Source organism: Citrus sinensis, chromosome 3 (assembly GCF_022201045.2).
Source record: "Citrus sinensis cultivar Valencia sweet orange chromosome 3, DVS_A1.0, whole genome shotgun sequence".
Taxonomy (NCBI): Eukaryota; Viridiplantae; Streptophyta; class Magnoliopsida; order Sapindales; family Rutaceae; genus Citrus; species Citrus sinensis.
In genome coordinates this window covers 4,974,587-5,001,099 of record NC_068558.1, presented here as the reverse complement: position 1 = coordinate 5,001,099, position 26,513 = coordinate 4,974,587, and the positions used below count along the sequence as shown (strand labels likewise).

Below are 26,513 nucleotides of genomic sequence, written 5' to 3'. Positions count from 1 at the left end.
GGTTTTTTAATTTCAGTGGTCCTCGAGCTTGTGCATCTGAGGTCTCCATTGGAATGCTGTAGCATAGTTGGTTGTTAGTTAATGTGTGAGTATGGCATAGTTGGTTATTAGTTAATGTGTGAGTATGGCATAGTTGGTTATTAGCATAGTTGCCTTAGTTTATAAAACCATTAAGACATCTTTTGCCATACCTGAGTTTCTTTCGCAGAACTGAACACAAGCAATGTCTAAGCACTGCCGCATCCTTCTCATTGAAAGCTTGCGCGACTTTGCTCTTCAATATTTTAATAGATACAGAGACAACTTCCCAATCAGTACTCAGAAGAAGATCAAATCAAGTTTCACTTAAACATATCGAGCTATATAACATATCAATCTACAGCAGCGACCCTCTCCAACATTTACAATTGACTCTTAGCAACTAGATTGGCGCCTAGGTTGCCTCGGTAAGGGTGAATCATAAATGGCGATTATCGTGTCAATAACACTGAATAGTGAATAATGAGATAACAACAGTGACAAGTTGGCCGATTCACTACAGCTGACTTCTTTGTATGCGAAAGAATTAATTACTCCATCTACAATCTACTGATACAAGTAGAAAAAATGTGTTAAAAGGATATCAGGAAGAATTGAGTAACAGAAGAACCAATGTTACAGGCACTGTCTTATTTCTGCACTCCCACGAGCCGAGATTGTTAGTCTGTCCTCTTCAGCTTTTCCCAGTATCTGATTCCTCATCTCGACATTTTTCAAGAATCATATTACAATTATTCATTGTGCAGCCATCAAGAAGGCCATGATTCCACAGTTTTATCATGAACAGCCTCCAACACCAAAATAGAGCTGGAGAGAGGACAAGCTCCCGTCCATGAAGTTTGGAAAATGCTTCACATGCCCAAGGAACATGACCATCAGCCAGGACCCTGTCACAGTGGGATATACCCTTCTAAGATATTTCTTTTTTCCTTTCTTTTTCGCATGAAAAATGCATAAGATAGTTCACCTCCTATACATTAATTTCCTAAACATCTTGACATAAAAGAATTGAAGGAAACAAACAAAGAATATATGGAACTGGGGTGACCCAAAAAAAAAAAAATTGAAAGCTTTAAGTGGGAAACAATAACTACCGTTGCTTTCTGACAAAGGAGTTCCAAAGATGCATCAGCTGCTTCTCATCTTTGCTAACATCCACAAAATCATCAAGCATCTGCAACATGCCAATTTAATATAATGTTTCCAGGTTCCTAACAGCATAAAATGAAAACATTTCATATAAGAGTGCAACTTAAGCTTTGTTAGGCATCAGAAATCTGGATATAATATTTGCATAAATTGTAATCACTCTTCTGGTTCTTTGATTTTATTTGAGACAAAACCTCAAAATCAACAGTTCAAGATCTGGCACAGAGAGCACACAAGGAAGGGGAAACGGATGTGTTGAGGAGGTGAAGCTGAAACCGGTTACACTTACTGTTCCACAGAACTAAGCCAAAAGCAACCATGAAACAGTCATAGTTGAATTAATTCTATGATGGCAAAATATAAGGGATAAATATTTAGAAACTTGATAAAGCATACAAGAAATAACAATAAACCAGAAGTAAACAGGACCAAATTATTGTTTGACAGGTAAGAAGAAGAGACAGCCACCTATATGGCGTTCTTATCTTCTAATTCAATCCAATTTCCTCAAAGCCAGTAAATACTTGTCATAGTGAGACTAAGCATAAGAAACTCGTTATAATGACTTGAACTCTTCATGCTCTCATTACACACTCTTACAGTGATCCTTCAAAGATTGATCCCCATGCCTCTGCAGTTAAGAGAATATAATGCCCTACTCTATGTCCTTTCCTCAGAACGCATTGCTTTCTCAATGTAGAAGAATGCAAAGGAGTTGGGGAGTAAACCCTTCTTGACAGAATACAAAATATTACTTCAAATATTTAAATCAATTTCACATAATTTGGAAGGCAAAAAGAAAGCAATTTTTGTTAGCCTAACAATAATTTTAACGTAGGAAAGAACCAAAACATAGCAACCAAATCTACACGCATACCCGCCGATCTTCAAAATCTGCAATGTCATCATCAACTTCATCCTCACTATCTTCATTGGACGTTACTTGTTCTATCGCCATAGGCTTCAAGTGCAAAAAAGAATGATTCAATTATTGGGTAAGAGTTGAGAGGAAAGAAAGACTATATGGATTAAGGTATAAGATATTATAAGAAAAAGAAATGCAGTATAAGCATAAAGTAGTCTCTAGACAATATCAAAAAGCTCTGAAACATCCTATTCATCAAAGATGCAAAGTAGAATTATACAGTAATAAGTAACTCCACATGCTGAAGCAAATAAAAAATGTCTATCAATAAAAACCCAACTAAAAAAGTCATATGGACATATTCAACACATAGACCATTAAGAAAATCATCCTTCCTAATTTTAAAGACAACAAAGATCCCAACATAAACATCTTCAAAATACTGTTGTCTACTTATGAGCACTGAAGGTAATGAGCCACATGTTTATAAACTAGAATACACCTATTCTCTGAAAACTCTCAATAGAAACCAGTTAGTAGATTTGAGAAGTACCAAAGTTCTATTGGAGTTTCATCAGTAACTGTAAGGAATATAGCATTCATACATGTCTTTCCTTGCCATACCGAAGAAAATTCAGCAATCAACAATGCAAAAATGCACGACAAACTTGAACAGAAGGAACAGGCAGATAGAAAACTGGTCTGATGTTGTCAGTTACCTGAACTCGGTGAGAATGATAGAACTGGCGTTTGGAGAGAAGTGCACGGCTGCATAAAGTTTGAAAGGTACAAAGTGAACAAGGATGCACAAAATATTGGGACTTTAGTATGCGCATGGTAATATACTTCCTTGGAAAGAGAAGCAATGCTTTTGAAAAACAAATCAAAAGGGGAAAGATGGAAATATCAACACTTAGCAATATTAACGAAATAAAGCGGCAAACTGGTATATATACTTTCTAGGGTCTGACCGTTCTGTGCTTAACTTCCTAGATTTTACAACATGCAGCATAGCAGGGGCTACAGCATCAGTTCCAGATAATGATTTAACACACTCAGGGTCCATAGAAGATTGAGCCATGGCAATTGGTACATCAGGACCATTGAAACTGGATGCAACACCTTCAATGCAATCTGCTCCATTAAAACCAGAGGTTATTCCTCCATCCCTTCCATTTGGCAATTTTCTTCCACTGGGAGATAACTTGGAATCCCTCTCACCTTTACAGAATTTCAGAACCATAACGTTAGTTTTCCACCTTCCAAGAGAGCATGAAATGAGAGGAAACCAAAATAAATGAATATTTACACTGGTATTTCTTGCTTGTGTTCTAAGCACTAAACTCAACTCATATCCCACTGTCAACCCCCTCAAAGTAAAACATAGTAAAAGATGGGTGAAAATGAGGAAAGAAGGAAAACAAGAAGCATAAGAGAAAAGGGGCAGAGAAAGAATGTGGGTCCACAAAATGCCAATGACTAAAAGGGCCTAAATGAGGCTTTCATTTATTTTTCAAAAATGGCTCTTCCACTATCTTAAGCTACCGGCCTAATGGAGAGCAAAACAAAAATCAAGACATTGAGGGAGAGAGAAGTTCAAGAACTAATGAGTTCATATGGATAACACCTCCACAACCATTGCATTGTTTTGGAAACTCTATGTTTAAAATAAAGAAATCTGCTAAAACAACCCTACAAGGGTTTGAGAAAAAAGTTATTACCATCATCCTTTGCAGCAAACTCTCCATTTGCATCATCAGTGGGTAATCCCGGCGAGTCCAATTCCAAGAATTGTATGTTAACTTGTTTTTCATGCTCTGCAAGGTTCTTTCGCTTACGACTTCGTGGCTTTGCACTGCACATACAATTCATTTCGCCTTTGTAATTCTCATTATTAATCCTCATAAAAAAAGGGATATTAACTATGAGATGCACAATGTACCCAATGATATAAAACCTACCAGAAGAAAAATGTTTGTAGCCGTGGGTCTACTCCACCTGCTACAATCTGTAACAAGAACATCAAGATGAGATAAGATCATATGGCTTACCAATGCTTAATGGTTGGAGAAATTATATCTGCCAAACGAGAAGTTCTAACAGGTCCCATAGCTAAACACAGCGTTGGTGAATGGGCTTTAAAAAATTTCTAGACATAATATATTATATTGTTATGGAAGTATCTGCAGACAAATGCAAGATTATACATGACCCACAATCTAATTGGTCCAGGGAAAGACGTACTGTGAGGATTCTAAGTTAAAATGAGGTACCAGTCATCTAATATCCTTTTAAGTCAATTTTGCTGAAAATGTTAGTTTTGCACAAGGCAACATAACATCAAAGAAGAAAATAAGTCCATAGAACTTCCAGCATGGAGAAAATGAATTCCAACCTCAGATGTCAGTGTATCAATTTTCACAGAGATGTTCACTGCCTGATAATCGTCAGTAACCTACAAAACAAATGTTTCTTGACTAGTCTTTCCAGAAGGTCCCCATAAGCAGCAACTGACTTGATATTCTAAATTACCAACCCAGAACTCGTAGTTGAATAAATCATGTGATGAGCACAAATGATACCGCAGACCCTGCAAACAGAAACAAAAGTACCATTGCTGGTATCAACATAATTAATTGACTGAACATTTCCAATAAAAGATTAAGTACTGATCTATATCTAACAAATGCCAAGACAATTAAGTAAATATCTTTTGTGAGGGTCATCTAGCAAATGAATTAATTGAAAGCAAAACAAATATAAAATATATATGTATATATATATTTTGGGTTGAAGTTCAAATTGAGCTTGGAAAGACAAACACAAGCACAAAAGTTACATCATTATCCACCTTGAAGCACGCACATTGCATCAAGCAAAACGGACAAGAGAAGTCCTCAGTTACTGCACATTGAAAAAGACTATTACCACATTAGTAAAATTAATTCTACCATCAATTTCATTGTACATAATGTACACGTATTGGCAAAAAAGGTCATGGACAGAGAGCAAAGCAGTCTGTATCATGTAGTACACTATTGAGCATGCATCAGGAATCTGTTCAAAACTAAAAAGAGTGAAAACTGGCTAATAGTTAATACCACAAGTTTCAGATAGTATTTAATTGGTGTAAATAGGTATATTCATATGTTTGTTGACAGATGCAACAATAAAAGTTAAAAGTGGTTACATTGGAGTTAATAGACAACTCCACTTTAGGCAATCCATTTGTATATACTAAATGTACGCCTTTGGGATATAAAAGGTCTCTCCCTGCATCTTGCTACTTCTAAAACAAGACTGCAAGCTGCTCAGATCTTTGAAAAATAAAAGATAAAATAATAGCAAAGAATGACCCTTCCACAAACAAACTCAAGGTGTTATGGTTAACCATAATACCAATATATATTCATTTTAAACCTAGCCTTTCACCTTAGCATAAACAAATCAACCACGTTAGCACCCAATGTCTCATCTTTTTATAATGATAATGACAAAAACAATACCAAGAACATGGGTAAAGATATCACAGTGGCTTTCTCAATTAATATGTTTGGGAAGCTAGATTTGATAGACAAAACGTATAATAGCATAAAGAGAAGTATCAAATAAGTCATTTCCAACTGTAAGAAAGTATTGACAAAGAATAAAAGGAAAATAAAAGGAGCTTAGCAAGACAACCACTGAATTGATTGCACTTCACAAACAAATAGTAAATAATTTAGAGTAAACATTGTGCAATAACCTGAAGACAAAAGAATACCTTCAGTCTTTGTTAGCATGTTGGTATAGTCCCTGTAGTTGAAAACTACGATTCCCGGCCTCAACCTACAGAAGATTAAGCGAAGGACATGAAAAGAAATTATGTCATAATACAAAACCATAAATTCCATTAGAAGATTACGGGAAAGTTCATATAAAGTGCAAAATTCATTTATTGAAATAAGGATTAGTAGATGTTTGACATAAGCATAGAAAGGGTAAACTGGCTTCTATAGACATACATGCAGTCTTGCATTTAATCCTTAAGCAATGGACCTTGTGGCTGGCATCTTCCATAAATTTCTTTCTAAGTAAATAACAAAGGAAAAGCTAATAATTTTAATAAACTAAACACACGAGAATTAATTTTAAAGCAACAGTAAATAGATTTGAGTAAAGAAATTTTCAAGTGCTACATCATTTTTAAAAGAGCTAACTTCATCGAAACGGGAAAAAGGCAATTGAATGATTGATATAGACAATGACAGTGAACTAGTAGTAGAACCCATGAAAGCATTGCTCCCCAGTATACCATTCAACATTAAGTGATAAAAAATTACCATAGAAACAAAAGAAGACTACTGCCATTTGCCAAAACTTGACTATTCTTAATAAATTTTATGAATACTTTAAGTTAACAAACCAGAGGGGGGAAAAAAGGTGGGAAAGTCCACAAACTGGAGAAAAGAAAGAAAGAAGGAAAGGAAGGGGAAAGAGAGGGGGGTGGGGGAGAGAAGAAAGAGCCTTGTTTGTTAACTCCTTAAGCCACCGAGTTTTATTGATTAAAAGTTACTGACACAGAAACTTAAGCTAGATTGTTCTAAAGTATTCAATGTTCAGATAATAGTGAGATTAATCTTTTATGAAGAAGAAAAGTAACACTCGAGAAGAATAATCTGCTTGGTTCAGCAGATTATTTTATGTTGCCATCATCCATTAGCTCTTCTTCTCTCACCAGGCTTTCCTGGTTTTCATAATAAAAACATACCCAAGAAGCAATGAACAAAATTCAATAGCAAAACTGTTGTTGCCTGCACATATTTATGCACAAACTCATGCACAAAAATAATATATATATAAGCAGGTAAATCCAATTAATTTTAGTATCAATTTTTCATCCTTGAGAAATTATAAAGACATGTCAAGATGGAAGTTAATACCTCCTTTTGTGTTTTGCTCGTATTTTGTAATGCAAACATCTTCGAAGATATGAAGGCTGGAACAAAATACACATATTAGAATGAATATAAAAAAAGGAAACCTAGAAATGGAGTGCCTACATAATTCTTTAGTATTACATGCAAACATATGATTGCAACAATATTTAGTGCTCAACAATATATAACGACAATTAGCTGTCATCTAGGTGACATGTAATATCAAAGCGTCAAAACAAAAAAACAAAAAAAAAAAGGCATCGGCAAACCACTGATTTCTTTTCAAAACAAACAATCTGTACAGTGTACTTTACCAGATTGCAAAATGTTTTATAAAGACAACTTTAGTCGTAGCTTGAACAAGAAAATGCATGACATTACATTAAGTTGAGCACGGTGACGTAGAATATTGTATAGTTCGACAGGCTTGCAGTATATTAAGAGTCTCTCTTCACCAGCAGTTGCCTCTTCTGCGGAAAGAAGCTCACAATAATTTTGATGGCACATCTGGTCCACAATCCAACTCCAATTCAAGCTGCAACCAGAGATCAAACGTCACAATTATTTGAAAAAAGAAAACAACACATAAATAAACAACGTTAAAACTTGTATGAAGAAATCTTATTCTCATTTGGAACGCTCAATCAACACCTGTATCCCCTTTTTTGTTAAAATCGAACGAAGAAATTAAAGTTTCACGTAGTGAATCAGAACACGGTAACTTAATTGAGGACAAGACACGCGTCACAAAATCTGAGATAGTTTGATGATGAATATGCTCTAGAGAGTAGAAACGAAGACCAGTATATGGAACGAGAGAAACAAAGGCATAAATAATTACTATAGCTAAACAGTTTCTGAACCCAACGCTAATTCAGCTTTGAATTTAGCCATTTTTTTTAGCTGAATTAATTTGAATTTAATAACTGAATTATATAAATGAAGAAAATAACAACGAATTAGCATCCGTACCTGACATTACTTTTTGGAAAAATAGACGCTAATTAACCAAACATGAACCAAAATTCAAATAATGAAAATTGTTTTACAGCAAGCAGAATTGCAGTGAGCAGAATTGCAGTGACTGTTGCAAGGAAAAATTTATGTAAGAAGGAAAAATTTATATAGATACATATATAGAAAAATAGTTACCAAATCGAAGATTTCGCGGAGAAATCAGAAACGGAGGTTGAGAAGAACACGACCAGCTGTGGAAGAAGAAAGGCTTGCGTAACTTTCGGGGTGAAGCCCATGTAATTGATTGGAACTCAGATACTGGGCCTATTTTTTAAGAGTAGGCCTTTTGACACCCTTCTAAGATAAAATCCTAACGTCTCATATAAGGGATTGCGTGGGCATCCAAATAAAGAATACCAAATAAGTTTTTGAAAAGCTCGAGGAGATAAAAAAATGCTGGCTAGTCCGATGAGTGCACGCCCAGTTGGCTAGAAAATCAACAGCAGAATTAGCTTGGCAAATAACATGTCTCACCTGAATGGGGAATGATGTTACCAGACGGCATACCCAGCGCAGAGAATAAGAATACTTCCATCGAACAAAACCCTGGGTGTGAATCCATGACGCCACCATAGCCGAGTCCGACTCAATCTCGAGCACTGAATACCCAAGCTGAATGGCAAGCTCCAAATCCTCGCACACCGCCATGAGTTCAGTATATAAGATCAGCTTGTAGCCCAAAAAGGATCCAAAAGCCGCTAAAACCACACCCCAGTGATCCCAAAGAGTACTTCCGGACGGAGCCATCTCAGGGTTGCCCCTAGAGCAACCATCCACAGTCAGCTTAGCCACCCTTAGAGGCAGCCTCGTCCAAGCAATTAGACGAATCAACCTCCTAGGGGGAGCTGTAACTCGCAAGCCCTCCGCAATACGAGAACCCAAGACTCTCTTCAGTTGGGGAGGCTTGAATCCAAAAGCAGAACTAGCGAGCCTGAGGTCAGAGTCGACCTGAAAGATAACCGCATCAGTGGAGAAAGACTGCGAATGAAACTGGAAAGCATTTTGGGCCTTCCAAATTTGCCACAAAATGAAGCATGGCAGAAGGACCCGAAGATGATTCCGAGAGGGTGCACAATGTCTCCAAAATAAAAGTAAAGCACGGGGAGACAGAAAACCAAGCTCTTGCTAAACAAACAAAGATAAGTGAATTATCTTTTTTGTTATGAATAATTAAATTATCTTTTAACAATTTTATACCCAATCGCATAATTAAATGATCTTTTAACAATTTTTATACCCAATTTGTTTCATAATTTTTACTTCTATTTCAAATTTTAATTGAATATATTTGTTTTAGAAACTTTCTAAGAATTTATAATTACGGAAATAGATATTATGTAACAAGAAGAAAATAAGTTAAGATTTAGGATTCATATGTACTTTATAGATGAAATCTTAAAATAAATGTTCTTTTTAAGACGAAATTTAATGACAACATGATTGATTTTCATTTATGGACTAGTATTTTATAAACTAAATTGGAGTATTTCAAAAATTCAAACGGGGTGTTATTAGAATCTTTGGGGGTGTGTAAAGTTCCACTCTTTTTTCAAAACAACTTTGAGCCCATTGGGGTCGTACATAAGTACAACAAAAGGCCGGTCAACTAATTTCATTAACTCTCCCCGAGGTTTATCTGAATTGTAGATGCACCCCAATTTCAAATCGTAGTCATAGCGAAGTGCAAGTCATAAAATTATTATAAGCTTTTTCATAAAATTGCGGGAAATCTCTTGTATTTTCAATAAAACAAGGGTAACGTTAAAAGTTTTTGTACAAAATAATATCAATCATACGATAATACAACAAGGATTTGTATTTTTAACCGTGTGTACATTTATCAAATGATGCCTTATTTTAGTTTAATATTGCATTAGAGAGTACAACACAAATGTTTGACGGAAATAGTCTAATATGTTTGCTGGAACTTAAAGCCCAACCAGATGCATGCTGAGACTTATTTAAAGTTGAAGTTAATGCACATATGAAACCAAATAAAATAACAAAGAAATAAATTATCACACCCGCGAGGAAACTCAACTGTAACTATAGAGTTGTTGGCTATCAAATTAACTAGACGAGGAAGTAACTGATTCATTCAATTCAACCAACAAGTTGTTGAGTTACATTGGTTTTCAAACATCATTAAAAGGCACGTTCATCAAATTTTCAATTTATTAGACCCTAGTACTTGTCTTTACAACAATTAATATTCACATAGAGCTACAAGATATATTACACGATGAACTACAACAATACGAATTGCCTGGTCAATTAATATCATGACCCTATGTACATCCTCATTATGCTTTAATTAGGTTTCTTTCGGGGAAAGTAAGTTTTTGTTCTTTTCTTTTCTTTTCTTTTTTTTTTTATGGAGAAAGTGAAGAGATTTTGGGATACTTCTGTTATATTATATCCACTTAATGCATGTATGACATGTGTACATTTATTTTGAAAAATCATCATGTAATTGGTAGTTATATTTAATCCATACACACACATACATTAAAATAGTATAATATAACAGAGGTACTCTATAATCTCTAGGATAGTGATGAGAAATTCTAAAATAAATCAGAGATATCATGTTAGTCATACAACAAACAAATCATGTTATGACATGTGTGCATTTATTTTGAAAAACTATTATGTAAGCGGTGATTATCTTAAATTTAAACACACGTATCATACATATATTATTTGGTTGTATTACCTCTGATGTATTATAAAACTTCTTGAAAGTGACATACTTGTTTTCTTAAGCATTATTTTAGTCGTATGTTAGTTCTACTACCAATCCTAAATGAAAAATGGTTGGTTGGTTGGCTGCTAGCTAGCTGCATATATATATATATATATATATGTAACCTAATCTCCTTTAATATTAGTGTGTGAACTGCTTACTGCCAAAGGCGGAGTTTTCAGTGATTGACAAACATGAAACTTGAAACAACAGACTCCTTGCTAGAAATTAAACAGGAAGGGACCTAGCATTTCTCGTCGAGTCATCGTTTTCATACATAATTAGATAATGTATGCGTGTTGATTCCGAGTAGTCAGGTTTCTAATTAATTAGCTTCTGACTCCCACAAATCAATATCATGAATGGTTACGCTGCTCATGAGTCGCATGCTGAATGCTCCCAAAATCATGTTAGTTAAACTTCGTGTTCAAAATATACCTACTTCATTCTCCAACATTATCCAATTAGATTACACCGCTAGTCGACAGATTTTATTAATAAATACTCACGTATATCATATATATTAAAAATTACGTTTTCTATTAATATTCCACGTATATATAACTCGTTTAGAGTGAATTCAAGAATTAATCTCATTCCCAAACTTTATTTATAATGTATGCGTTCATTAGGTAAGACTAAGTACATAAAATTTTACATTAATTTCTACTTGCCAGTTCCCGTAGTTGCCAGCTGTTTGAATTGTAAATAATTAATTCCAGTCAATTTTCATTAATTGAGCAACTTCCAAGTAATTGTCTAATTGTACATAAACGTATATTCTATATTTTCATTAATTAGTAGTATTCTTGTAGCAGAACTTGATACGTACAGCCTGAGCCCAAGCCTGAGGTTTTCAGTTTTCATCACCTTTAATAACTTAATTACTCCCAGGAATATGAAAGTGAAACTAGGAATAATATTTGGTTCCTTGGTGACTACTATGGCAGATGGAAATTACAAAATTAAGAAAACTCGCTGCTTGAATATATATGTTGCAGAATAGTGACTGTGTATATGTTACGTTGTATATGATCATAATAACATTGAGCTCAGTTAATGTACAGCAGAAATGAAATTTTTATGTGTTAGTTAATTATAATTCGGTTGTTGGGTGCTTTCAATCTTCCTGTTGATCTCGAGTCAGCCGTGTGGGTCATGAGTGCACGCTTTGATTTCATGTATCACAATATTTGTTTACATCAAACTGCTATTCATTTAATCAACTTTTAGGGGACAAATTAAATTGTCAATTCTGGCGGGTCCGCACTGTGATTCAACATTTTATTTTTAAAAACAAACGCGCCTGAATCGTTCCCCGTTAACAAAAGCAGGGATTGCTTTCTTACTACAGCCGATAAAATCATTCAACATGATAGTCAGTGACTTTATTTTAAATATTATTTTATACAGTGTCATAATAATTTAATTATTAAAACTTGTCAAACTTTTACACTTTTATCTTTGAAACTCCCAATACTTTCTAGCACCGTTATCTTTATGTGACGACTTTAATTACAGTTTATACTGTTAAGTTATTTTGCGAACTTATGAATCCGTGGGCTCTCTCTCATCGCAAATGGAGCAAGTTGGGGAAGACTTGCTACTTGGCCGCATATGAGACCTGCAAAATCACCCAAACGAACACATGACCAAACGTGGGTTCTCAAAGAGGGGCGGATTCTAAGGACTCAAATCGTATACCCTATAGCTAAAACTTGTGGTTTTAAAAGTAAGTGAACTCGGCATTAGGTCTAATGTGTAAGAATGACTCGATTAGTATTGTGTGTGTACCAATTTACACTAGGCATTTATTTATTTTTTTAGCAGATTTTGGATGGATGAAATGAAAAATCTCACTCACTAAACATCAACCCAACTTTTGTTGTTACTTGAACTCAATTGATCACGGATTGCAAAGCACATTTCCGGTCAATTAAATTATAAACAAAGGGCAAATAAACATCTAATTTCTTTTGGGTGCGTTTGTCACACTGTATTGTATTATGCTATATTGTATCAGCACTGTATTATAATAATGTACAATGTTTGGTGCTACACTGTACTGTATTAATTTTTTTGTGATTAACTTAAATTATATATTTAGAAAGTAATATTTATTAGTACCTAGAAAAATACAAAATATAGAATTCTTGAATTTTAGAAATTTAACATTATTTTTTAGTATAAATATTAAAAAAAACTTCCATAAAGATTGAAGCTTATAGCCTTATAATCGACAATATAACATTTATTTTAAATTAATATTTTTTAAATTTATTCATATATAAATATTTTTATTAGTTATATTAAATTTTTATATATTAATTACTATAATATAATTAAATAATGTAATATCAAGTTATATTCTTATTTTTATATATTATTTAAGTACTTATTAATCAATTTGATATATTAATTATTATATAATTAAATAATACATTATTTAGTAATATTTTTAATATAATAAAAATTAAGATATGAACAATAAATTATTAATTTATATTAATAATTATGATATAAAAATAAAAGAAAATAAAATTTATATTATATTATATTAAAAAGTTATATTATTTATTATTATTAAAAAAAGCAAAAGCAAAAGTAAAAACAAAAAAAAGAAGCAGCAAATGCAAAAGCACAAAAGCTAATGCGGCAAACTGTCCCATTAGCTTTTCCCGACTCCTAGTCGGGCTTAGCTAATGCGGCAGTTTGCTGCATTAGCATACCCCTTAATCCCTTACAAAATTTTACCAAACATGATATTGATATTAACTTAATGTGAACAGTATTTTAATACCCCTTAATACTATAACCAAATATGCCCTTTGGCCATGTTTGGCATGCCGCATTATACTGTATTAGCGCTCTGCATTGCATTAAAATATGACAATACGATGTTTGGCACTTCTCTGGTATTGCATTAAAAAAAAAATTAATGCGGGAAACCCCGCATAATGGAAACCCGAGTGAAACTTGGGTTTATACTGTATTAGTTTCTTCTTCTTCGTCTTCTCTATTTCTCTCTCTTTCTTTTTTATCTTTTCCTCTCTTCATCTTCGGCTTCCTTGTTACTCTCTCTCTCTTTTTGTTTTATTTTTTTTCCTTTTCCCCTCTTATTCTTCATCTTCTCTGTTTTTCTCTCTTTTCTTTTTTCCTTTTCCCCTCTTCTTCTTCGTCATATATGTTTCTCTCTTCTCATTTTTCTTTTATTTTTATTTTTTCCTTTTCCCCTCTTCTTTTTCGTCTTCTCTGTTTCTTCTTCTTCTTCTCAGTTTCTTGTTTGTCATCTTCTCCTCCATTTCTCAGTTTCTTAGCTCTTGTGCTTTTGCATTTGCTGCTTCTTTTTTTTTTTTTTACTTTTGCTTTTGCTTTTTTTAATAATAATAAATAATATAACTTTTTAATATAATATAATATTTTCTTTTCTTTTCTTTTATTTTTATATCATAATTATTAATATAAATTAATAATTTATTATTCATATTTTAATTTTTATTATATTAAAAATATTACTAAATAATGTATTATTTAATTATATAATAATTAATATATCAAATTGATTAATAAGTTCTTAAATAATATATAAAAATAAGAATATAACTTGATATTACATTATTTAATTATATTATAGTAATTAATATATAAAAAATTAATATAACTAATAAAAATATTTATATATGAATAAATTTAAATAATATTAATTTAAAATAAATGTTATGCAGTCGATTATAAGGCTATAAGCTTCAATCTTTATGGAAAAATTATTTTTTTAATATTTATACTAAAAAATAATGTCAAATTTCTAAAATTTAAGACTTCCATATTTTGTATTTTTCTAGGTACTATTAGGGGTGGGCAAAAAAACCGTAGTGTTAAAAAAACCGAACCGAACAGACGGTTTTTTCTAATTCGGTTCGGTTTTTATTTTTTAAAAAACTGAATATACCATTTGTAAAAAAAACCGAAATGTCGGTTCGGTATTCGGTTCACTTAGCTTAACCGAAAAACCGAACTGAAAAACCGAATTATTTTTTTATTTTATTCAAATCAAACATGTGTTAATAATTTTATTCAAATCAAACATGATTTTATTCAAATCAAACATGTGTTATTTCTCTTTATAACATTATGATTATGTTTATATAGATGGAGTATTGGAGTTTGGTTATGTATTTTGAAATTTTAATATTTCATATTTTGGGAGTATCTTATTAATAGTTAGTAAGATATTAGTGATAAAATGTATTTTGAATATTTTGTATTTATTGTTAATATTTGTAATAAAATTAGGATAAATTAATTGTTGAAAAAAATTATTACATTCATGAGGCCCAATGGGCTAAAAAATTAAAAATTCAAAATAGGCCCAATAGGCCCAGAGCCGAAAAAACCGAACCGAACCGAACCGATCCGAAAAGAACCGTTTGAGTTCGGTTCTTATTGAGTTCGGTTCTTTTTATAAAATAACCGATTTAAATCGGTTCTACTTAATTTCGAACTGAACCGAACCGTGCCCACCCCTAGGTACTAATAAATATTATTTTTTAAATATATAATTTAAGTTAATCACAAAAAAATTAATACAGTACAGTGCAGCATCAAACATTGTACAACATTGTTATAATACAATACTAATGTAATACAGCATAATACAATACACTAGCATAAAAATAATACAATATAACATAATACAATACAGTGTGCCAAACACACCCTTTTATGTAAAACTTATTATCATTTAATCGTATTATTTTATAGGATTCAGTATTGCCGAACGGACAGTAACTATTTCAAAAAAGAGTAGGTATGTCCAACGCTCATTATTTTCTGTATTATACACATCGATGTTTTTGCCGTGTTCCAAAAAGTCGCAATGGTTGCCTTTTAAGTCTAAAACAAAACAGGTGATGTCAGTGAGTGAACTCAAAGGTCAAACTACTAGCAGTGTGATGACTGATGCGTGTGTTGGATCAGCACTGAAGACTGAAGCAATTAAAGAAATCTAATGGAGGGAAAAACGTCTAAAGAATGAAGACTGGAGTGACCGAGAAATGCAAGTCCCCGGCATATGCATGCACATTTCTGAGCTCTGATGTGAAAGATAGATACGCATGTACATTGTGGGGTTGGTCTCTTGGTGTTCATCAATGTTTTAATTATACCAAAAGCTTTTCCAAGCGATAATAATTTTGTATACCAGAAGATACGCATGCCTCTTAGAGCTGTCCCCCCCACTTATTATATGATCACGTTTCTCTTGCAGTCTTCTTTACTCACACGTCTCCTTCACAGTTTCAGAATAGTTTGAAAGTAGGGATGGCAATTTCTTTAATTTAAAATCGAAAATAAAAAATGTATTAGACTATTAATTATTCGGGGACCGGGGACCCTCGGGGATCCCCTGTTATTATTCGGGGAGGGGATGGGGATTCTCTCAAGCAATTTTGACGGGGACGGGGAGGGGACGGGGACATATGCAAAACATCGGGGATGGGTATGGGGAGATTGGTCCCCTCCCCTCCCCTCCCCATTGCCATCCCTATTTGAAAGACCCAAAATAATTAATTAACCTCTCTATCTTTTTTTTCCTTTGAATGATTATCGTATAAAATTTTAGATCTGAGTTGATAATATTTTTCAATTAAAAAAAAAATAATACATATTTGTAAAATCAGTTTTCTCTATTCGATTTATTTGTTTATCCCTAAACTTTTGAAGAAGATACGTGGGTGGTGAATGAGAAGATAGAAAGGGTTATTATTGAAATTTGATGAAGTATTTGTAGTAAAAGAAAAGAATAACAATTAATATAGCATGACATATTAGATATTGTAACATCAACCACTCATATTTGCATACGTTAAGTGTTTCTATATCTTCAAATTAAAGAAATTGATCTTTTACTCGTCTTACTTTTACTTATTTTTTAAAAATCTTACGACACGTGTATATTATATATTAGTTATGAATGGTTTAGAGGCATTATTTTATTGTTTTTATCATTATCAGTGAGAAATTAATGGGGAAAAATTAAAAGAAAAAGTAAGGAGAGAATACGAATGAAACTTAAGACAATTAAGGTTAGAAAAAGAAAATCATTTTGCACATTATTGTGTCAGCTTGGCTGATTTGGTACCGTCCACTGCCTTTCCAACTCTGAAGGATCACTCGTCGGATTAAAAGTAAACCACCATTGCACCACCATATTATATCGCAATAAAATAATAAAAATGTGAAAAAGGCGCGTTATATAAATAATGGTAGGGCCATCGTTCTTCCGTAGAGATATCAAAAGAGTGGTGTGGACCTTGTGGTTACTTTTGCTTTTCTCTTTAAAATAAGTGATATGATTCGGCCATCAGCAAAAAAAAAAAAGGTCGGAGAAATCTATCCAGTCCGCGGAAAAGAGATTTGAGGATATTGAATATTGTAATAAGGCTGTGATACATAATTACATGCTTTTTGCATGCGAGTTTGTTTTCTATTTCTAATGAGCAGCGACATCATAATGGATTACATTACGGAACTAAAAAAAGTGCGTGTGAGATTTCCACCCATTGCTTTTGTCACATCATGGAGATCAACAGATGCCGAATCTTGAAAACGCAGACACCGTGGCTTATGAATTTATTAATGTCCGAATCTTGTTTTTCACGTTGCTGTAAATTCCTTTACGCGTGCATAAACCTTTCTAAGGCTTTTTCATTGAAATTTCTCAAATTTTTAAGCTTTTTTATTTTTCTTGATCCTTCAAATTTTACTTCTCAACCTTCAATTTATTATTTATGATTGATTTTCCCAGATTTGTTTTTGTTATAAATATGTAATGAATTAGGGGTCAAGAACAAAACTTGGAGATCGACATATTAAAAAAAAATTAAACAAAGAGAAAATAAAATTGAGGATGAGGAGTACAGCGGAGAGCAATAATCTTGATCGTATAATCGCTTGCCAGTTCGCCACTCGCATAGTGGAAATACTTAATTTATGGAGTTTTGTTGTTTGTAGAAAGTCAATCGTGAAATGACAGGTTGATAATTGCCTATACCGCTCAAGCACTTTCCCACCAAAGAAACGGTCGGTGCGCATGCAATAGTGAGTAAGACAATAATTATATGGGGACACCATTTTAATTTTCAAGAAGTTTCTATGAAAATAAATTTTGGCTGAGATTGAATAGGGACAATTGTATTTTAAGAATTATAGTCTGAAAATATTTGATAAATATTAATTATTATAATTTAAAAATTAAGTTAATTTAATTTTATGTTTGTATAATAAAAAAAATTTATTATATATTTATTAATTTTGTTAAATTTATTATTTTAAAAATTATATTTATTATATACTATTAATTTTCCTTTTACTATTATAAATTTTTTCTATAGATGTATTGAACATGGCCTTTGTTGATGAGGTAAAGGTTACATACTTGTAAGCATCAAGTCAAAAAGCTTTTCATTAGAAAAACAAAGAGACTTATTTGACTTTAATTATATGGGTTAACCCTTTCTAAGGCTTCTTCTAATAGCAATCTAGTCACAATGTAACGTTTTATGCTACAGAACTCATCAGTTTTTCATTGAAAATTCTCAAAATTTTAAGGTTTTTTTTTCTCTTGATCCCTGGAATTTTACTTCTTGACCTTCAATTTATTATGTAAAATTGATTTTCCCAGATTTTTTGTTATAAATATGTAATGAATTAGGGGTCAAGAACAAAACTTGGAGATCAACATAAAAAAAAAAATTAAAAAAAAATAAAGAAAGAGAAAAGAAGCTTGCCAGTTCGCTGCTAGCATAGTGGATATAATTAATTTATGGATTTTTGAAATAGATTGTTGTAAAGGTCAATCGTGAAATAACAGGTGGATATCTGCCGATGCCGCTCAGGCAATTTTCCACCAAAGAAACGGTCGGTGTGCATGCAATAGTGTAAGACAACAATTATATGTGGACACCGTTTTAATTTTCAAGAAGTTTATATGAAAAGAAATTTTCCTCGAGTTTGAATTGGAAAATTTGTAATTTAAGAATTACAGTTTGAAAGTATTTGATAAATACTATCTGTTGTAAGTTATAAAATAAGTTGATTTAGTTTTACGCTTGTATAATAAATTTTTTTATATATTTATTAAATATATTTTTTTATTGTTATAAATTTTTTTCTACAGTCGCAAAGAACATGGCCTTTGTTGATGAGGTAAAGATTACATACTTTTTACTTGTAAACATCAAGTCAAAAAGCTTTTCATTAGAAAAACAAAGAGACTTGTTTGACTTTAATTTAGCTTTTTGCTGGGCACTTCAAACAGTAAACTCATTCAAAAATCAAACCATTGAGATATTTTAAAAAGTTCAAAATTTTTGCTACATCCAATCTTATTAGCAGCTCGCTTGAAGTAGCTGTTGAACCAGTCACCAAACCTAATTGCTAAAGATTTTGTCATGAAAGATGTCACGCATGAAGCCATTTAACCTTTGAAATTATCCACATATATTACTTCAGAATAGATTTAGCTTTAGACTAAAGCAAATTCCAATTTTCCAATATCTCCCGGAGAAAAATCTAATGGTAGAACTAATAAGGGAAATTTCAAAATCATTGCTGAAAATATAATAAACTATAATTTAATATTATATAGTAAAAATACTATATTATATTATAAAATAATATTAAATTATAAACTTATTTTTATTTATTGATGTCAAATATAATTGTTTAATTTAAATTTATTTTTAGATTTAGTATTTTAATAAACAATAACTGATTAAATAAAATTAAAGAACCTTCAACGGATTTAAATTAAAATAATTACAATAATTTTATGTAATGAAAGTAAAATAATGTATTATCTTTCATTTATTAAATATTTAGGTTTATTACAATTGTTTTAATTCAAATTTTTATTAATATTTAAAATTTTAAATTTATTATAGTTTAATAAATATTTAAATCTAAAAAAAATTAATATTTAAAAATTTAAATTTATTATAGTTTAATAAATAAATAAAGTCCAAATGATTATAGTTAAAATATGATCAGTATTCTAATGTAATATAGCCTAAATTATGTCCTTATGGGTTTATTTTATACATCTTTCATGATATTAATCACCTTTTTAATTTAGTGCAATGTATCTCCAAATTGTAACTAAATATAGGCAGGGGCACATGCAGTATGTGACCAGTGGGGACTATAGCCCCCACTAGCTAAAAAAAAACTATAAGAATAAAAGAAAAATATTTAAGATTTCTAATTAACCTTCATTAAATCTATTAAAATTGATCCTATAAATTTATAAACTCACAAAATTTAAACTTTAACTTTTAGAATTATAAAAGCCTACACTATAATTAAAAATAATGATAAGTCATCACCACAAACATTTTTTTATTCTTGAAAATACGTTAAAAATAATTCTAAATGTATTAACAAATATTTTATACATTCAAAGTTTTAGTTTTAAAATTTTACTATTATGTAATCTAACACCCGATAAATTATTTTTCTAAATTCGCCACTGACTATAGAATAGCATAAAAACAGTATTTTAATACAATGCAATACATTGTAATGGAAGCTGCCAAATGCACAATATAGATATTATAATAAACCTTATGCTTTACAACCTCCGGCCCCGTTTCCGATTCCGCATTACATAATCTTCTTTGCATATTCTCGTAGTCAATGTTCTTTGCGGCAGAGTGACGAAACGTTAAGATTGATAAATAAGTCTTCCAAGTGCTCCAGGGATCATTATCTTTGATCACATTATAATGGCATATGCATGTCCATAATAATCAATATTAACATCAACTTTTCCAATAGATTATTGTACATCTTGTAGTGCTTCAGCATTAAATATGAATTTAGATAAAAGGGGTATTATCATTTTACCATCAAATGTTTTCGAACGTATTATTTTACCACCAAAACTTTCTGATAATTGTTTTCTTCCACTTAATGTTTCGGTTTTCATTATTATACCATTAAATCATTAATTTCATTAATAAATTGCTAATGTCATAGGGTAATTTTAAGAATTTCATTATATTAAGTATTTTAGAAATTTCACAAGGCATAAATTTATAATTTTATTAATTAATTATTTTAAATATGCAAAACAATCAATTGATAAAAGTATTATTTCTTGTATATAATTAATTTTATATATTTTTTAATTTACATGGTTAAATTACACTCTACAGTTTATGAATAAAATAGACTTTTACTATAATTTATATTAAAAATTCAGTTAATTTTAAAGGTTTAATGGAAAAATGATAAAAACTGAAATATTAAGTGGAAAAAAGTAATTATCAAAAAAATTTCTTGGTAAAATGATATGGTAAAAAATATTAGATGGTGCAGTGATAATATCCCTAGATAAAATAGTTCTGCTTGTCACAGGCGTGGTGATGCCACCGGTTGAAACAAAAGTTTCGACTTTATTGTTGGGTTATGTTAAAAAGAATGACAGTTTAGTCACTAACTTTTTTTATATGTTTACCAGTTATTTAATAATAATAATAATATCAACAATAACGAGAACACGCATTTATACTTCTTGGGTTTTAGTCAATCTTTTTCCGTTCAGGTACCTAATCTAAATTAAATGTGATCTCTTATAATTGAACTTTTAACCTGTTACTTACATTCCATCCCTCCCCAAATCAAACATATCCCCGTGAAATTGAGCATTCAACCCCTCGTATACTTTCATGATAAGAAATCAACCAGTCTGATTAAAGCTATCCAACAAAAGTAGGCTACATCGTTTAAGGATATATTAATACCATCAATAGAATATGATGTGTTTATCAAAATGTAAAAATAATTGGTACGTTAAAAAGTTACATATATGTTCCAACATCAAATATTAAATATTGATGTTATAACATAAAAAAAAAAAAAAACACAGTCATTTAAAAAATAATAATAATAAAATAAAAAGAGAAAATATAATTTTTTTTTTTTAAAAAAAAGGATCCATTTATTGCAAAAGTATTCAGTACTACTTTTGCTTTCTGACCGAACCGAAGAAAATGTCTACGGTCGGTGCATGCAATTTCAATACTGAAAACGGATGAACATGCAATGGCGTAAGAGAGAGAATAAGGTGTGAACACCATTTTAAGAAGTGAAACGAAATCGTTTGTGTTGCCAGAAAGGTTACAATCTTTTACCAACATCTAGTCAAAAAGTTTTGTTAAAAATATTTATAAAAAAGAAAGAAAGAAATATTTGACTTTTTTTAGATTATGTACAATATAAACAAAGTTCAACATAATCATCCCACAATTAGAATCCAACATAGAAAATCAACTAAATAAATTCAGAGACTCAAAATGTACATTCAGGGAGAAGGTGTCGGTGAACTCCAGTACTCAACTAAACAATTGACAAAAAAATTTGACTTTAGTTCATTTTTTGATTGTGTACTTCAAATAGAAAACCCATTCAAAAATCAAACCTTTTTTTTTTTGTTTTTTTTTTTTAAATTTTTATTGTGTTTGTGGAAATTCAACATTTTATCCCCTCCACCTGATGAAGCCTGCTCAAAGCTGCTTTTGAAACAATCACCAAACCTAACTGTTTAAGTTTTTGACGTGAAAGATGTGACGCACGAAGACTTGAAATTATCCAAATAGCTGCAAATTTAGATTTGGATTTATATTTAGACTAGACTAGAGCAATTTCAAAATTCAAATGTATCCCGGAGAAAAATCTAGTAGTGGAGTTTGAAAATTGTTATTGGAAATACTTACGGTATTCCAATATTTTTGGAGAACAATTTTTCATCTTCACGCAAGGAAGCTGTTGAGATAATAAATATTTTTAAACATGAAAGACCTTACGATGGATCACATAAAATTTAACCAGAAACGACAACTTATTTTCGTCACAAAAAATCGCTCTTACGTAATACTTACCAAAATTGACATTCAAAAACTGTTTTCATATTTTATGAACATGTCAATGATCTTGAGATGATGGATAGATTATTCATAAAATACCATGCATTCACATTTCACGCCCGTACACAAATAGCTCTGCTCGTTGAAAGTCAAACTACATACTGCGAACTGCTAAAAATTAGTTCAACCAATTCTTTGAGGACAAGCATGGGCAGAGTTGTAATTCCAGTGGAAAAACATGAACGTCGAGGGGCATTTTAGTCTATTCAACATGAAACAGAGACAAGACAAGAAGACACGCCCTTCGTATGAGGTTAAAAATACGTAGATCTCCGACCTTTCTTGAAGCGAAAACATACAAGCACCCCTTTTGGAAATTATGAGAAATAATAATAATAATAATAAAACTACAAACACGCCCACGCAGATGCGGCGTTGACAGGAATGGTCAACCTACGCTATTTTACAAGTCATGCCCTTCATATGAGGTAATTAATAACGTAATTTAATATTTGTAATTTCATTAATCCATTCACAGATTGTCAACAATATGGTTCTGAATGTAAATAAAGCAAAACCCAAAGGGCAAACAGCTATCACTTAATCTATATATACGGGGCTTGATCTATTCAAGCTTTGCTTAGTTGGTTTCAGGTTCACATCCATCATAACTCTCATTGACCGTTATTAATATCTCTCTCTCTCTCTCTCTCTCTCGATTGCTTAATTTCCCTATGCAGTCTCTTCAGATTAGCTCCACTGTTCCGGCAAAAAACGCCAGCATTTTTCAGGCGAAACGTGCCAGCTTCAAACGCCAACCTTCCAGATTAAACCCAACAGCTGTTAATGCAAGTATTAACACTGCTGCTACATCAACTCAAACGCTTAAACTAACTACTTCTTCATCTAATGAAGTGACAAGGTTACATTTATCTAATCTCGAGAAAATTCTCCAAAAACAACAACCACTTACGCAACCGAGTCAACTGGACTTGCAGCAACCGGTTCACAAGAAGGGGTCAACGGAAAACAAGGGCATGGTTTTGGAAGGCCTTAAAAGATTTTGGCCTGAAATGAAAGCAGCGGAGGAAATGTCACCAAGACACTTGAACAGGCTTCAGCGCTTGTTATCAATTTCGTCAGCTGAATATTCTCCAAGAAACAACCTTGGTTCCCGTTGGCGTGAATATCATGGTTGCAAAGATTGGGCCGGGCTACTTGACCCGCTCGATGAGAATCTCCGGCGAGAGGTGGTGAGATATGGAGAGTTTGTGCAAGCAGCTTACCATTCTTTTCATTCAAACCCGGCCATGTCAGCAGATGAAGCTCCCCAACCCAGATACGTGGCTCTGTCTGATAGGTCTTACAAGGTGACGAAGAGCCTCTACGCCACGTCATCAGTCGGATTGCCCAAGTGGGTCGACGACGTAGCACCGGATCTCGGGTGGATGACTCAACGGTCAAGTTGGATAGGCTACGTTGCTGTCTGCGACGACAGGAGAGAGATCCAGCGGATGGGCAGGAGAGACATAGTCATCGCGTTACGTGGAACCGCCACGTGTCTAGAATGGGCCGAGAACTTTCGAGCCCAGTTGGCTGACATGCCTCACGATAAACAATCAAAAGTTGAAAGTGGGTTCTTGAGCTTGTACAACACACGTGGAGCTCAAGTGCCGAGCCTGTCTGAATCAGTATTGGAAGAAGTCCGTAGGCTCATGGAGTTGTACAAAGGGGAGACCCTAAGCATAACAGTGACAGGCCACAGCCTCGGCGCTGCCTTGTCCCTGTTAGTAGCGGATGATATAAGCACATGCGCGCCAAGCGTCCCGCCAGTTGCTGTATTTTCATTCGGTGGGCCTCGCGTTGGCAATCGAGGATTCGCCAATCGTGTGAAGGCCAACAACGTCAAGGTATTGCGTATTGTGAACAATCAAGATCTCATCACTAGAGTGCCAGGAAACTTTATAGGGGAAGATGTGGCAAATGAAAATATCAAAAAGATGCTCAACGTGATAAATAATGAGGAGAGTGAGTGGGCATATTCTCACGTGGGAACTGAGCTACGCGTTGACACAAAGATGTCTCCGTATTTGAAGCCAAATGCGGATGTTGCATGTTGCCATGACTTGGAGGCTTATTTGCACTTGGTGGATGGGTTCATGGCGTCAGATTGTCCATTTAGAGCAAATGCTAAGAGAAGTCTTGTAAAGTTACTGAATGACCAGAGATCGAATGTAAAAAAGTTGTATACTAGTAAGGCAAATGCCTTGACTGGTTTGAACCTTGAAAGAGAGGGCCTATTCCCCTCCTCGAGTTGCCTGCCCAGCCCATCTTAATTATAAATATACAAATTATTATAAATGAAATGGCATAAGCTTATGTGTATAAAATTGATCTGTGAGCGAGGTAGATCATGCGTTGTTTATTTTTTATATACAAATATATGTCATTCATTTATTTGTTCTCTCTCGGACCTAAAATTTCTTGCTCTCGAACGGCATATATTCTTCTGAAAATGACCCCACTTTTAGTGAGATAGCTACCTAGCTACCATCGCCACTTCGGCCTTGGTCAAAGTGGTGGGCTGCTGCTCTCACGCTTGTGAGGGCAGCGATTCAAGCCCCAGCTACATATTCTTAAATATTTATAAATCTTTCTTCCTTGTGAAATGTAAGTGGAGTAGGAACATCTCTCGTCTGTGAGGAATTATTTGTCTGAACATATACTTCATAAAATTCAATGTAATAATGTAAGTCTCAATCATGTATATTTAATTGTAAATATTAATGTAATATCTGCTATTAGCAGTTGTTGTAAATATATGTGCAATGCAGTAATTTGATGTGTAATCAGTATTCAAAAAAAAAAAAAAAGCAACCTAGCTACCATCGGCTCTCACCACAAGTGATTATCTGGTACATATTTCAGATCGATTATAAAACAATTAATTAAGCGCATAATCACATTAATTAGTGGGTAGATGATTGTGTTGTCAGTAAACATACTAAATTAAAGAACAAAAAGTAATTAAGTGTAGAATATATTAAAGTTACCATGTGATATACGCAATGACCTCATGTCATTTTTACATAAGTCATATCAATGAATTCTTCTATTATTTCTCGAATTGGGTGGTCTCAATGTATAGATTTTTCATTCATTGATTAAATTTTTGCCATATATCCTTATCAAGAATATAATAAATGAAGAAATATACACTAAAGTTATGTTTGGAAGTTAGGACTATATAAATACATGTTTGGTATGACTTATTTAATGACCATAAATGCTTATTTAATCTCATAAGCTCTTATCATAATTTTTTATTGGTGTTTGGTTATTTTTCTAATAGAGTTTTTGAAACTTAAATAAGTTATTTTGCCTCTACTAATAAAAGCTTAAATTTTGGATTTTTGGGAGTTAAGGTTGAAATTTTTTTTTAAAATGTTAAAATATCTAAAACATCCCTACTTATTTGACAATTTTATTTTATTATTTTATAACATAACTTTAAAAACTTGCCTATCAAAGTAGTTTCATAAATTTTTAATAAAATCTTTCATTGATAACCTAACAATTAATTTTTTTTAGTAAAATCTCTATTTATGAAACATCTTCTAACAAAAGCTCCATTTAAATAAACTTTACTTGAAATTATGTACCAAATAGAGGCTAAGTGTGATATTAGACTAAGTTTAGGATAAAATATTTATCCCATGTTTGGCAACTTTCCATGGATTGAATTAGGGGGGACTAAATTCAAATTAAGTTCTTAAATTATAGAATTAGTAATCCCAATTTATAAGTACTAATGTAATATTAAAAATAATCAAGAAAATTAATAATACTAGTAA

At 32.3% G+C, this 26,513-nt stretch overlaps 2 protein-coding genes across 9 annotated transcripts; one reads left to right on the top strand and one right to left on the bottom strand.

Annotated features, from left to right (window-relative positions):
• Positions 1-318: 318 nt before the first annotated feature.
• LOC102611081 (polycomb group protein EMBRYONIC FLOWER 2) lies at positions 319-8,291 on the bottom strand. 8 transcript variants are annotated; one of them, XM_052437335.1, is made up of 14 exons: positions 8,125-8,291; positions 7,354-7,507; positions 6,976-7,031; positions 5,817-5,881; positions 4,893-4,957; positions 4,590-4,643; positions 4,449-4,508; positions 4,015-4,061; positions 3,775-3,908; positions 3,010-3,274; positions 2,773-2,821; positions 2,066-2,149; positions 1,134-1,213; positions 319-926 (listed from the first exon to the last, which is right to left on the bottom strand). In XM_052437335.1, exons 1-14 carry the CDS (start codon positions 8,223-8,225, stop codon positions 713-715), a joined length of 1,428 nt encoding a protein of 475 aa, XP_052293295.1. In that variant the 5' UTR covers positions 8,226-8,291; the 3' UTR covers positions 319-712. The 8 variants fall into 8 exon arrangements, 6 of the variants coding, with proteins under 6 accessions (XP_052293295.1, XP_052293298.1, XP_052293296.1 ...); XM_052437338.1 differs by having other exon boundaries at positions 319-888; XM_052437336.1 differs by having other exon boundaries at positions 3,025-3,274.
• Positions 8,292-23,306: 15,015 nt separating this feature from the next.
• LOC102609966 (phospholipase A1-Ibeta2, chloroplastic) lies at positions 23,307-25,025 on the top strand. The gene has a single exon (XM_006477051.4). The coding sequence runs from the start codon at positions 23,394-23,396 to the stop codon at positions 24,993-24,995; it is 1,602 nt and encodes a 533-aa protein (XP_006477114.2). The 5' UTR covers positions 23,307-23,393; the 3' UTR covers positions 24,996-25,025.
• The last annotated feature ends 1,488 nt before the right edge of the window (positions 25,026-26,513 follow it).

Excerpts from the sequence above, each read along its gene's own strand:
- LOC102611081 (XM_052437335.1), bottom strand. The coding sequence starts at position 8,225 with ATGGGCTTCACCCCGAAAGTTACGCAAGCCTTTCTTCTTCCACAGCTG. Across the intron at positions 4,062-4,448 it reads TTGATACACTGACATCTGAG|ATTGTAGCAGGTGGAGTAGA; the intron begins GTTGGAATTCAT and ends TTCTTGTTACAG. Across the intron at positions 3,909-4,014 it reads CTACAAACATTTTTCTTCTG|TGCAAAGCCACGAAGTCGTA; the intron begins GTAGGTTTTATA and ends TTGTATGTGCAG.
- LOC102609966 (XM_006477051.4), top strand. The coding sequence starts at position 23,394 with ATGCAGTCTCTTCAGATTAGCTCCACTGTTCCGGCAAAAAACGCCAGC.